This window comes from Plectropomus leopardus, chromosome 2 (genome assembly GCF_026936395.1).
Source record: "Plectropomus leopardus strain MGB_pleo_1.0 chromosome 2, ASM2693639v1, whole genome shotgun sequence".
Taxonomy (NCBI): domain Eukaryota; kingdom Metazoa; phylum Chordata; class Actinopteri; order Perciformes; family Serranidae; genus Plectropomus; species Plectropomus leopardus.
In genome coordinates this window covers 27086849-27100074 of record NC_142177.1, presented here as the reverse complement: position 1 = coordinate 27100074, position 13226 = coordinate 27086849, and the positions used below count along the sequence as shown (strand labels likewise).

Below are 13226 nucleotides of genomic sequence, written 5' to 3'. Positions count from 1 at the left end.
TTTCCTTTGCCTCAAGTTTAATTTATTCATTTTATTTAATGAGCCCTAACACATTTTGTTTATATCTAATTTCTTTAAATATTTTGGCGTGCAAGACTCAAACTGGAAAAACTTAAGTGTCATGGGTGGGATCGCTACAGTGACATTCAGTCGAGGTGGTTGTGGTTTCCCATGAACTGCACCCTCCGTACAGTGAATCAGCCTCAGTGTCTCTACAATGTTTTCTGTATCACAGCCAGGAAGTGTCAAAGGAAGTTAAAAACAGAAGTATGTGCAAACCTGGGAGCCAAAGCAAACAACTGGGAAAGGGCAAGAGTGATGATTCAAAATGACTTCCTTCATGAAATTTACCAAGAAAACTCCAATGAAGTATCAGCTGCGTGATTCTAAAACTGTCTCCGCTGTGGCGTAACATTATGGGCTCTTGCTTCATATCCATGCATCTGCTGACAGTTGCATGTGGAGCCTAAATCTGTCAAAACTTAAGTCAAATCAGAAGAAATGAGGAACAACCAAAATGCAGCTCCAGCAAACATTAAAAAATCAGCTGCTCTGTGGTGTAAATGATCCCGTTTTCATTAAAGTTCAATGTTATTAATCAGATTGTGTGAGCACAAGTAGACAGACAATGACCGAACATGCAGCATTTCATTCACAAACTCATTACATTCTTAAAAACATATTATCTCTGATGTATGTTTAATCAGGCACTTCTATGCCGATTATTTGTGTTTTGAGATTACCACCTATTTAATAAGAAAAAAGTCTATTTTAGCATAAACTGTAAAAAGAAGTAATTTGTTTTGACTTGAAAAAATTGTATGTACACGTTTGATTTTTTTTTTCTTTTTACAGTGAATAGTGAATATGAAATATTACAGAAAAGCATTATTGAAATGAAACAGTTACAAAAACAATACCACACAGAGACTTAAAGTGAGCCAAAATAGGAAATCATTTTGGGTGGTGCCAAATGCATTACAGGAACTACTTTAATCGCTTGAAAGTAGACTGATTGTTTGTCAGTGCAAAGGGTAAAATGTGCTTCCTAACTTTCTTTTGGAGGAGAAGTGTTGGAAGTTGTGACGGGCCAAGCGAGAAACATCTGAGATCTGGTTACTGGACACTTTGTGTGTAGAGAGATCCTGAAAAATATCACAATCACCATGTGAGAAATGTGCTGCGTCTCTCCTCACAAGACTCAACATGCATCTTATTCTTTGTCATTGTTCAATAACTGGAGAAGGTAAAGGATTTTAACGATACTGCGACTCTTATCGATACTCCTTCAGTACAGTTCTTTATCAATACTCTTATTGGTTCTTTGTCCTTACTGAATATTGCTTTTAAAAAATACATTATTTTAAAAAAGAATAAATTCAGAACAGGTTTATTGAATATTTTAAAAATAATTTGTTGTTTATATTGTAAAGTGGCAGTAATGTTTACTACAGCAATAAACTTAATGATATCTCCCTGGAAACAAATATAGAATGTAAATAAAATAAATCATATTCCTGACATCACAATACCGAGTGCTGTGAAAAAAAGGTCGATATAGATACAGTGGGAAGGCTGCAGTGTGTCACCTCCAGGTCTTTGTCCTGTGACTCGGTGGAGCTCTTCGTTCTCAGACTGCTCCGCAGATCGAGGCTGCTGGGTGGCGGCAGCGTGCTCTGACCTGTGTTCGACCAGCCTGAGAGACAGTGCTGCACAAGACCAGAGGTGAAGATGAAAAATTATTTTAGTATACTGACAAAACTTCAAATGTTAAAGTAAACATAACACAACAAACAAAGACCACAGAGAGGAAATGGGACAGTTGAACAGTCATAAATGATCGTGCAGTGGAGTCCCTTACTCACCGATGGTAACCCCAAACTATCGGAAGGGTCGAAACTGCAGCGCCGATGAGCTTTGTACTTGTAGGGTGGCAGGAGGGTGGAGCGAGGAATGCTGACCCTTACAAATAAAACAAAATGAAAGCTCATATGAGACATATAACATGCTGGTATGGTGAGAAAAAAAGACATTTTTTAGCAGGAATTCTCCAACATTTTTGTAACATGGGCCCTCAAGTACACAAATTTTAGGCCACAGACATATATTTCTGATATTTCCTAACTGATTCCTCATGTATCTGTTTGATTTTGCCCTCTAAGAGAAATTATAGCTCCTCCCTGATGGAAGAAGTCGAAACTCTGCATAGGAGGGTGATGTGAGTCTGCTAAAATGACCTTTGCCCTCTGAATAGCATTGACGTAATGAACATCGTCAAGATTATGCAAGTTGATGCCAATGATTTTTTGGCAAAGTTTAACGATGCTTCCAAGCCTTTTTTTGTTAACTGTGCTGGGGTTTCCAAACCAACAGATCACTGCAAATGTTAAAATTGACTCAGAAATTAATGAATAAAAACAAGTCTGTCAACACTAAAATCCCTTATTTCCTCAAAAAGAAGTCTCTGGTTGGCCTTTTGGCAGATGTAGTAGGATTTTGGATGTTTCTGTGTGTTACATAAAAGCTGATAATATGTTAGTCATTCTCAAAAAGGGAGAGAGTGACTCCTGATAATCCCTGAGGATGCCTGACTCAACAGCATTGCTACATAACCTTTAATTCTTTCTGTGTTTAAAAACAGCACACACTGCTGCTGTTTGTGCCATTATTTGGCAGCAACATTCATAGACTGCAGTTACATGAACATGAATAAAATGTTTTGAGGCTTATCCTGGTTATAATCATATTCAGAATAAGGTGTTTACATGAGCACAGAGTAATCAGGTAATTCACATTCCACGTATACACACCGGTCTCTGTCAGAGTATTCTGGCTAGCACATTCGGGTCTCTCATAAAGGGAATATAATGTTTACGCGCTCAAACTCATCAATCGAAAACCGAGTTATTCATGTCCATATAAACACACTTATAATAGATATACAAGTAAAGCCAGGAACACGACTTTTCTAACTTCATGTAAACAACAAGTAAAAGTAGGACATCATAAAAAGTCTCGGCTGCACTCAAGGGCACCGTCCACTGCCTTCTGGATTCATTTAGCAGGGACAAAGTACATCAAATTAAAAATGTCTGTCGCCTGGTGCCAATTAAGTGCTCTGTTGTTCCAAAGTGTTCATAAAAGGCAGTTAAAGGGCACATCATCATCACCTGACGAGAGCTGGCTCAGCAGCAGTGTGAGGGTGGGACGATTTGTGCTTTTTGCACACCGGGCAGCTCTCCTGAGAGTGGAGCGGGACGGGGAAAAGTCTGCTGTTAATCCTGTAAGAGAACGTACCTGAACAAAAAGGTGAGCAAGCAGAGGTGAGAACTACTTCAGCCATCATGAAAAGACAAATGACAGTAGCCTGTTTAAATCAATAACCCCTCTCACAGTGATGAGTGTCCACGTTAGCCTCTGGACCGTCCCTGTCTGTTAGCGGCGGCAGGACTGAGTGGTTCTCCTCAGAAAATCTATGAGGAGAGAAAAGTAACGGTAATTTGATGAAGCCATCATCAATCACAGGCAAACGTGACACACACAATCAAGTGCAATCTAGCGTGACGCACTCACTCTGCTTGTGTGCTGTGGACACACTCGTCTCTATTGAGTGATCGAAACGTGCGCAGGTCATTGAAGTACTCGTCAGAGCGCTCTATCAAGGAGTCCTCAGCATCCAGGACGCCTTAGAGGGAACAAGCGTCACCTGTCAGGGCTCTATAACATGATTGTGTGTTTACGAAAGGAACAAGTAGAAAGACAGACCAATACAATGTACCTGCGATCCAGTCGTACCCGAGTAAAGGCTGCACATGATGCCTGCCTGAGGCAGACATTGCTTCGCTTTCACCAGACTGACATGTGACTCGACTCCACACCTTCCCCTGCAAAAACAAAAAAGCAATACAGAATAAATTCAGACAAAAGCCCTGCACACTTTATTTTAAGCAGCTAAAGCAACATGATTTAACCATGTTCTACAGCTTAAGGGAAGTAAATTTAAGCCTTTTAAAGACTGTTTCAACACCTCTTGGAGGGAAATTTATGCAAATTTTACAATTACCAAAACTGAAAGAAAAACAAACATGAACTTGACATGACATCAGCTACTTAGATTTTTCCCAAAGGTTTACTGTGACATAAAACCTGACTTTTTTTGTTTTGTAGAGGAGAAAAGGGTAGAACAGAACTGGGAAGTACCCAAAACTTTTTCTCACTCTGCATATAGGACTGCCTCGTTTCCCATCGAATTTGAAAAACTTTTTGCGGAAAATACACCCAGTGTTGTTCAGCTATCCTGATCTGCCTGATGGTAATGTAAGAGGCAATTGGTAAATTATTTTTAAAAAGATGTTGCTAGTTTTCTGAGATTTTACAAAGAAACATAAAAAAAAAATCCTACTTCCAATGTTTAAATACTTTTGAAAAATTTATTTAAGAGATTATAAAAACTAATCAATACCTTTTTTAAGATGAATTATTTCAAAGCCTTTTAAGGCTTTTGAAAAGATCCAAGGGAACTCTGTCTTAATAACGACAGCATGCGAATGTTTGGCTTCAGTTATGTTGAAAAGGTCATTTTGATTAACATTTTATTCCTCTCAAAGTGTAAACCATGACATAGTTTCAGCCATAGAAACCCTCTTATAGCCATATCCAGCGACATGGGGGTGAGTATTTTTTCAGGTTCGGATGAATTATTATTTAAGCCAACCAGTTTGGACGATGCCATTCACTTAAAGAGATAACTAAGCTTTCGGGAATAAGGTTGAAATAGTGCTCATGATCTACTCAATACTGTACTGCTAATTTTAAAAATTAAAGATAAACTTTAGTAAACTGTCCTTGGTTCTTTTTCTGACCTGTTCTTTGTGATTTACTAGACAGGAATTGGTGCTGGCTGGCCTCGTGTCCTGCAGCCTGCTGTGGACGAGAGGATGTCTGTCTGATGGTGTTGTATGTTTAGTAGTCCCTCTTCTGTATCTGGAGGTCACAGGTGGTGCTGGAGTAGTTCCCTGGATGTCTGTTGGAGACACCAAAGAAGAGATTTCTCTATTAGTAATTAAATTATTTATTTATCACATGCACACGAAAGGCTTGCAAAGAAATGTAAGTCACACAAAACAACATGAAAAGACAGTGAGAAAACACAGTTATCACAAGTAGATGTACATTAACATATACAAGGAGTTTTACTTGATGTTTTGGTGCAAAACAATTTACATCAAAGAATAAAATAGTAAATTTACATAGAATAAGACATAAGATAATAATAAAGAAGCAATTTAAAAAATATAAAATGAAAAAATAGAATATAAAGAACAAAAAATAGAGGGATTGTACAATTGTGCAGAAGTTGGAGTTGCAGTGCAAATATCTTCAGTCTAAATAAGACAAGAAATATATAACCAGGAAAGATGTTCACTTGTGGATTGAGGTAAACTCTGGAGAGTGTCTTGTTCAAGGGTTTTTGGACCTCATTCCTGTTGCTCAAACACTGATAGCTCCAGAAAAAGCCATGACCCATGCAGTCAATGTTTACAAGATACTTTTGAGCAAGTTTTGTGTGAAAGAAATTAAAAGCCTGTTACATATAGATGCCTGTCCCAAATATAAGCCTGTTGGGTTCAGTGATTTAAGCACATAATAGCCCGCACTATCAATTAAAAAGTTTTACAGTAACTAGATGGCTTGACACGACCTTCTGTTATATGACATGCTATTGTTACCGTTATTGTTGTTGCATCTCTCCCCCTCTCTCTTTCTCTTTCCTTTATGTCATTACAAAATTTAATTGTTATTTACGGCATTTGTTGCACGTCTGTCCGTTCTGGAAGAGGGATCCCTCCTCAGGCGCTCGGCCTGAGGTTTCTACCATTTTTCCCCTGTTATAGGGCTTTTGGGGGGAGTTTTTCCTTACACGATGTGAGGGTCTAAGGACAGAGGGATGTCGTATGCAGTAAAACCCTCTGAGGCAAACTGTGTTTTGTGATAATGGGCTTTACAAATACAATTGACTTGACTAGATCTGTAAAGGGGCAAAACAAACAAACAATAAAATAAACTAAGTCATACCCCAGCCAACCTCTCCTCCGGTAAATAAAGAACAGTCCCTTGACGCATATATCAAACTTATACAAATGAGAACATCTTGGACGAAACGCCAGTCTTATCAGATAGCTAGCTAAATTAGCTAACATCTGCTGACTTCTTCCGTGTCTTTGGCCTCATATAAACAAACCGTTTTATTACCCGAAAATCTCACGGTAGGTTTGGCGAGGGCGGCCCGGGCAGGACCGCGGTCTCCACCGGTCAGGGTGACGATCTCTGCCGGCTCTCTGCTCTGCTCAGGCCCGTCCTCTCTGTCCCTCTTTCGGCTCTGCCTGTACCCGCTCAGCCGCTCCAGTTTCTCTCTCTGCTGCTTCAACTGCTTCAACAAATCTTTGTTTTGCTCCCGTAAAATTTCCAATCGACCCGCGGATGACATTTTTTTTACATCTATACCAAGATAAATTCACGTTTATTGAACTCGGAGAGAGCAGCGAAAGTTTCAGACTCCTTTGTGATTTGAACCATGAGCTCCATGACAACAGCGCGTTGTCAACAATGATCCGATTGGCTGTGACTGTTCTACCCATCATGCCTTGCAACCGTCAGCGTTTTTTTTCTTAAAGTGACAGGCACTCATCTGATTTAAGCAGACTGTACATAATAATAATAATAATGCATTATTATATAATGGGGTATTATTTGCTTAAATGACTGAACTAAACAGGCTTATATTTGGGACAGGCGTAAATATGGGATTTTATGGGCTTTTAATTTCTTTCACACAAAACTTGCTCAGCAAAGATGGAAATACAATCAATTTATTTATTCGACCTTTTAAGACTTGGACAAAATGGCTTTATCTTATTCAAAAGCATAGGAAGTATGTAATGAGCAACAAAAGAAGAAATCACCCAGAGGTTATATTGATATCTGCGAAAAGTACCAAAAAAACTACTTGAAAATCTTCCCAAAAAACCCCGCCACCCCATACAAAAAACCCAAAGCAAGAGATGTCCCAAAATCTTCAAATAGTCACTAGATGACACCAATGCTCATTCATGGTTTCAGAGGTGGCAGGCAATTGTGACATTCAATGAAAAATATGTTGAATGCACTCAATCTGATTGAGCCATCTCTACCATTCAGTTCAGTTACTTTAAGCTAAAAATCCTCCAGATGCTGCTGTGTTTTTAATCGGTCTGCCTTTTCTGATGCCAAGCACCTGAGTTTGGCACAGTGTCAGTCTGTTTTGCTGTTTTGTATTAATATATGCTGCTTTCATCCTATGTTTTTAAGAGGAAAGGGAAGCACTTCACTTTGTTAATTGGTAAAAAATGTCTTACTCTGTAATCCATATTTTAATTTGGAGGACTGCTGTTTACACACTTCCTAAATAAAAAAATAAAAAACTACAGGAATGAAATTCTTTTTTTGTTTTTCCTATGTAGCAATTAGCTGTGCAACTCTTTGTTGTACAATGACAATATATTAACCTTTAATCTTGCAATATTTCGAGTATAATTGCACACACACGACATATATGGAATATAATGTATATTTATAGACTTTGTAAATATACAGTAGTGTATGTCTGATTTAAGTAACAGTATATGATGCAGAACACCAGAGGGTGCTGTTTACTTAAAAAGTAACACTAGACACAGTTGATGGTGGTCAGTACAGATATGGTAGAGTAGTTAGAAATGTGATTGAAAAAGCAGTAAGATGCTTAAGTAAGAGTGGAAATACCACAAAGTAAATCAAACTCCATTAGCATGAGTCTGGTGATGTTCTATTTTTTTCTCATTGTCTCCAGTGTTGTCAAGAAACCATTCAAGTCAATGATTATAATTCAGTACACTTATTCAGTGAATATCCCCTAATGGTCCGCTAACTGTCTTGCTAAATCTGGTGTTCACACACTACCTGGCTCTGAATATGGAAAACAAATACCACTTTTTCTACCCCCTTTTCTATCTTTACCTACATGGAATTGATGCTGTCCCAGTTGTCACCCCTAATTTTGAACCATTTCGACCAAAAATAAATTGGTTTGGCACCTGAAAAGTTGGTTCCCAATTTTTTTTTTTTTTACATCAAGTGTGGATCATGATGACATCAGTGGGCATGTTGTACTCTACAATTTGGACAGAGAGAATAGAGAAGTCAACTGAGACATAGCCACAAAAAACAGAGCATGCAATGGTCTCATAAATAGTTGGTCCAGGCTTGTTTTTTTGATAAATACCCGTAATAACAGAACAAAAGCTCACATGTCGTCAATGTGGTCTGCGACTTTGCTGCTTTTCTTTGCTTCAGTTGTGCATTGTGCAACACCCTCTTTTGATTATGCATCTTTAATTCCAAAATTACAAAACTGGTGGTAACATGGAGCTGGTTCACGAGATGCCGAGGTTCCAAGAGTCCGATCCTGTTCAAGAACCAGAGCTAATTTGGAGTAAAAGGGATAAATTTGGCTCATGCCGAGCCATGTCATCTTTTGTTATGTACTGACTGTTTCATCTGGTTTTGTAAAGTCCCCTTGGGTGACTTGAAAAGTGCTTATAAACAAAATGTGTTGTTATTATTATTATTATTATTATTATTATTATTATTATTATTATTAGTATTATTATTATCTTTTTTTCCCAGCCAACCAGCAGTGGGAGGAGTGGGATCAACAAGGATGGTGAAACAGTGTTTCGAAGGAACACTGACATTTAGGGGTGTATTTGTTTGGGTGTTGTGGTCAATTAATCTTCCTTTAGAATCGCTGACTCCATCTTTAAAACAGGGCAAATAGATTTATGTTTTCAAAAGGAGCTGGTGGGCTTTGAACTGAGTGCTACAAACACAGACTAAGTCCATTTTGGTTTTGGTCTTTGGGATTTGTTGACAATAACAAAAATACAGTATATTGATCGTCTTATACTTTCCTGCTCTAAGTCCTGAATTCAAATGAAGTTGTCTAATGCAAATAGCAAAAATAACAGCAAACTATTAAATCAGATGATCAGAATCTGAAAATCTGAATCTGACTAGTAAAATACAGCTGTTAAAGAAATGCTGTGGGAAGGAAAGTTGGCTGGAGTATTTTACACTGAATAGTTAACTCTATGTTTGAACAACGATGTTGTTAAAATGTGGTTATCTTTAGGCACAAAAACAACTTGGTTATGGTCATGGGCAGAAAAAGAGACAATGGACTGCTGGCACAGATATACAAAAGGTCCCACCTTTCCTATCTAGGAGCAAGACTCAGACCCTGTGGTGGCTTTGCTTCATTTGGTGTTAATGTTTGTCTTTGTGGTCTCTTTTAATCCAATTTTATTATTTAATTATTATTATTCTAATTTTTTAAAAATTATTTTCTATGATCAGTCAATAAAAAGAACCTCTGTCATTTATCTTTTGGTCAAATGAATTAAAGCAACTCTTAGAGAACTGAACAAAAACTGCCAAAATAAATCTAACTATTAAGTGAAGCAATGTGGTTTTATTCACACTAAAACTCAAAAACACAAAAGTGTAGCTGGAAAGAACAAGAAAGCCACTTTCAAAGTCTTTCAAAGTTGAGCTTAAACAGCAGCACTACAGCTGCAGGGAGAACAAGGACAAAACAGAAAACCATATTAGGTAGAAAGAAGGTATAAATTTCAGGCCAGGTGGTTCATATTGTAAACTCCTACAAAGACATCCAGGACAAAAAACTGAGCCCAGAAGTAACAAAGAAGAACCAGAAGATTTGTAGTCAACAATGTTTACACCACATACTGTAAAAACTTCAAATATAAGCCTATTGTCACAATGCCCGGTCCCTTTTACTAGCCCAGTGTGGCTACACATTTAAAAAATTGACGCCTTTCTCAATTAGAGGTCAGATTACCACAATATTTATTTTTACAGAAGTTCTTTGGATGGATGGATGAAAGCAGGTTGTTGGCTACCTGCTGGAGCTAACGTTACTTAGCTGCTTAGATTGTGCAACTTCATCAGTCCGTCAAGTCACTTACTTACTCACAGACAGAGTTTTGCATTTATAGAGAAAAAAAAACATATTTAAGATTATGTTACACAATTATATATTTTATATAATTTTAAGGACCTTTTTCCAGGCGTTTCTTTGGGTGTTTTTTTTTTCTTTTTTAGCTTTCTTTTACAAATATGCATCTCATACAAATCTAAATGTTTAAACTTAGGTCAATATGGATATGCTACACACATGGTTAGCTTGGTAATATACAGTTCTATCATTTAGTTCATTTTACTGAAGCCATGAGAATAAAAAAAGACAGTAATATCAGCAAAGTAAAACAAAGAAGAGAAAAGAAAGAGTCATGAAAGAGAAAATAAAAGTTTAAATATACACTTTAATTGTATTTTCCATCTTTGCTGCAGAATAGTTTAAAAGCCTGTCCCAAATATAAGCCTGTTTAGTTCAGTGATTTAAGCAAATAATTGCCTGGACTATTAATTTAAGTTTGAAGGTAAACACAATTCAAGCTCATTTATGTCATGATCAGTTGAAGTTAAAACTTGTAGAAAATGATTGATGGATCAACATGTTGATTTTCTCTTCTCTGTATCGCTTTTTGAGGACAATCTGTACTTGCAACAGTGGTGACAGAACGTGTTCAACCTCTGCTGGGTGGCTTGATGACATTAGTTTATTTACATTAAACCTGTCCATCGTGGTGGCACTAATGACAGTGTTGCAGGTGGTGCAGGGTCACAGCCATAATAATATGCCTGATCCCCTGCGGAGCGAATGGTGTGGAACTGCCTGGGCGAGCTGCTGTTCAGTATTCCAGTCACGGCTCGTTTGCATTGAGAGCCGTCCAGGCCAGTCCAGTATGATTAGTTGACCACAGTAGTGTGGAGTTGCACCCCATTATCATTAAACGGTGGCAGTCATGAAGTCATATACTCCTCCCTGTCTCTCTAATTACACCCCCACTGCTGGGCTCCGAGCAATTACTGCCTGCCGCCAGAACGCTTCATCGTTCATTAGGCACAGATCGGACACATCAACAACAAAAACACAAGAAAAAGCAGAATTACTCATATTTCTGCTAAGCAACAAAATATCACCAAAGAAAGGATATTTTTGATGAAACTAAAAGGTGTGTTTTAGAGAAGGGTTCTAAAGGTGATATTTTCATATTTGTCATTTTGTCAAGGAGGGACATGTTTCGTGTCTTTGTGTCCTGCCCTGTGCACTGTCTTGTTCAGTGCCATATATTGCACATTAAGGAGGTTAACTGCAGAGGTGGAGGAAGTACTCAGTTCCTTTACTTGAGTAAAAGTACCAATACAACACTGAAAAAATACTCTGTTGCGAGTAAAAGTCTTTCACTCAAAACCTTACTTGAGTAAAAGTATGTGAGTATAATCAGAAAATTGTACTTAAAGTATAAAAAGTGACCTCCAGTTGAATGGGTTAAATATTAGGCTACTAGAACAAACCATAATCATCTATAGACACCCATGAAAATGGAAACTGTTTTATTGCCTAAAAGAAAATGTTCGAAATAATTGGGCTTTTTTTAAACAGCTGAACACCTTGCTTTCAAATCAAGTTTTTTTTCCTGTGACTTTAAATGCTGATCTCTAAATAGCAACAATCAAAGTTAAAGACAAACATCATTGTGTATTTTCATCTGGGAATTTATTACTTTGTCCAAACTCTAATTTGCTTGCTGTCGACAACAACAGTAAACAACTCCTCTGCATGTTGCCGACACATTTGCATGAATGTACATGAAATCACCTGTTCCGACTTTTACACTTAAATCAAACTAGTCAGGAAAGTTCAGACAGATTGGCAGAAAGTTTTGTGTTCATGTACTCATGCAATCCAGAAAAAAAACTGAGTGTTTCTGGAAACCTCAGATAAATTGCATTAATGCATTTTTTTTAGCCATGGCACAATGTTTTTATGTCCACTCAGTTTTTATGTGAAACAATGAAATCTCACACACTGGAGGGCTTCAGCATTTCAAATTATTCACGCTGTACTATGTTATCGTAGTCTGATGAAGAGCAAGCACACTCAAAACGACACTATCTTCTTGAATTAAATAATTTGGAATATTAAAACCCTGCAGTGTGCAAGGCATCTTTTTTCTTAATTTGTTATGTTATGCTTGCACACGATTCAGCACCTGTCCTTGTTGGTCTGGATGTGCGTGCAAACTCAACTTTTGTGCAGACAATGAAATCTATCGCCAGTTTCCAGTGCAGGACACAGAGAGAAACTGGAAATTATAAGACAAAGCAGCAAGGTTGTATTTAGGCTGAAATATTGGTTAAATTTACCTCTAGTTAACCAACTGCCAAAAACAGTCAAGATCCTTCTGCATAAATACTGTTTCTTAAGCACACTGAGCCTCACTGTGCATATTGACTTTGAAAAGTATGCCTGTTAAAAGATACTTTCTGTCTTGAGTTGAGCAACTGTCCAGGGAAACCAGAGTTTGTGGTTAAACAAACCACACTGTGTGAGGGCTTTGAAAAGAAAACTTGGTATTGCTACACAGTCCGCTGCTCACAGCTATCTCTGCTTTTTTAATCTGATCTGAAAAGTCTGAAAGTCTGTCTTGACTCCCGTGTTGCAGAGCAGCCATTGTCGCAGAGGGAATATGAGAAGGCAAAGGAAAATAACCCGGAGCCAAGGTACACATCCACCCTGTGCGTGTGTGTGTGTGTGTGTGTGTGCACTTGTGGTTCTGTCAAAAACATGAGCCATTAGTCCTTTTCAACAGCAACCACGTCTCGCAACAAACTTTTTACATTTTCTAGGAACCTGACATCTCCAAATAAATGCTAGTTAGGTGAGTCTGTGACAAAGCACAACAAGATGAGGTAACATCAGAGCGAGAGAGCGGCCGTGGAGTCTGATGGAGAGGGAGGGGGGTCTGACAGAGGGGGGTGACCAACAGGATTGGTGAGGGAAGTGGTTTTTGCTGATAAAGAAAGGGAAAGGGTCGATTGTCCTCCCCACTCTGGCGATAGAGGTGGATGCCATTAAGATAAGGAGGATTAGACCTGCCACCTCGCTGTCCTCGCTGCTCCAAACTGAAGGACAGGTGGAGAGTAAAAGATGCCATCCTGGGGGGGTTTGTTGTCACCTCTCAGTGATCAAAGCGACTGATTCATGTGGAGTTAATAGGATA

The 13226-nt window shown here is 38.2% G+C and overlaps 1 protein-coding gene across 7 annotated transcripts in view; it reads right to left on the bottom strand.

Annotated features, from left to right (window-relative positions):
- miip (migration and invasion inhibitory protein) overlaps window positions 1–13226 on the bottom strand; it is a 34193-nt gene continuing 20967 nt past the window's right edge. For 6 of the 7 annotated variants that reach the window (XM_088089511.1, XM_088089513.1, XM_088089516.1 and 3 more), the window contains 8 exons: window positions 4863–5023; window positions 3779–3884; window positions 3574–3685; window positions 3394–3473; window positions 3171–3297; window positions 1866–1962; window positions 1590–1709; window positions 1–1145 (listed from right to left, as the gene is read on the bottom strand). In XM_088089511.1, the coding sequence (XP_087945637.1) occupies window positions 1023–1145; window positions 1590–1709; window positions 1866–1962; window positions 3171–3297; window positions 3394–3473; window positions 3574–3685; window positions 3779–3884; window positions 4863–5023 (926 nt within the window). In that variant the 3' untranslated portion in view covers window positions 1–1022. Of the gene's footprint in view, window positions 1146–1589; window positions 1710–1865; window positions 1963–3170; window positions 3298–3393; window positions 3474–3573; window positions 3686–3778; window positions 3885–4862; window positions 5024–6252; window positions 6613–13226 lie in introns of those variants that run through there. The other variant, XM_042506694.2, reaches the window with a different exon arrangement.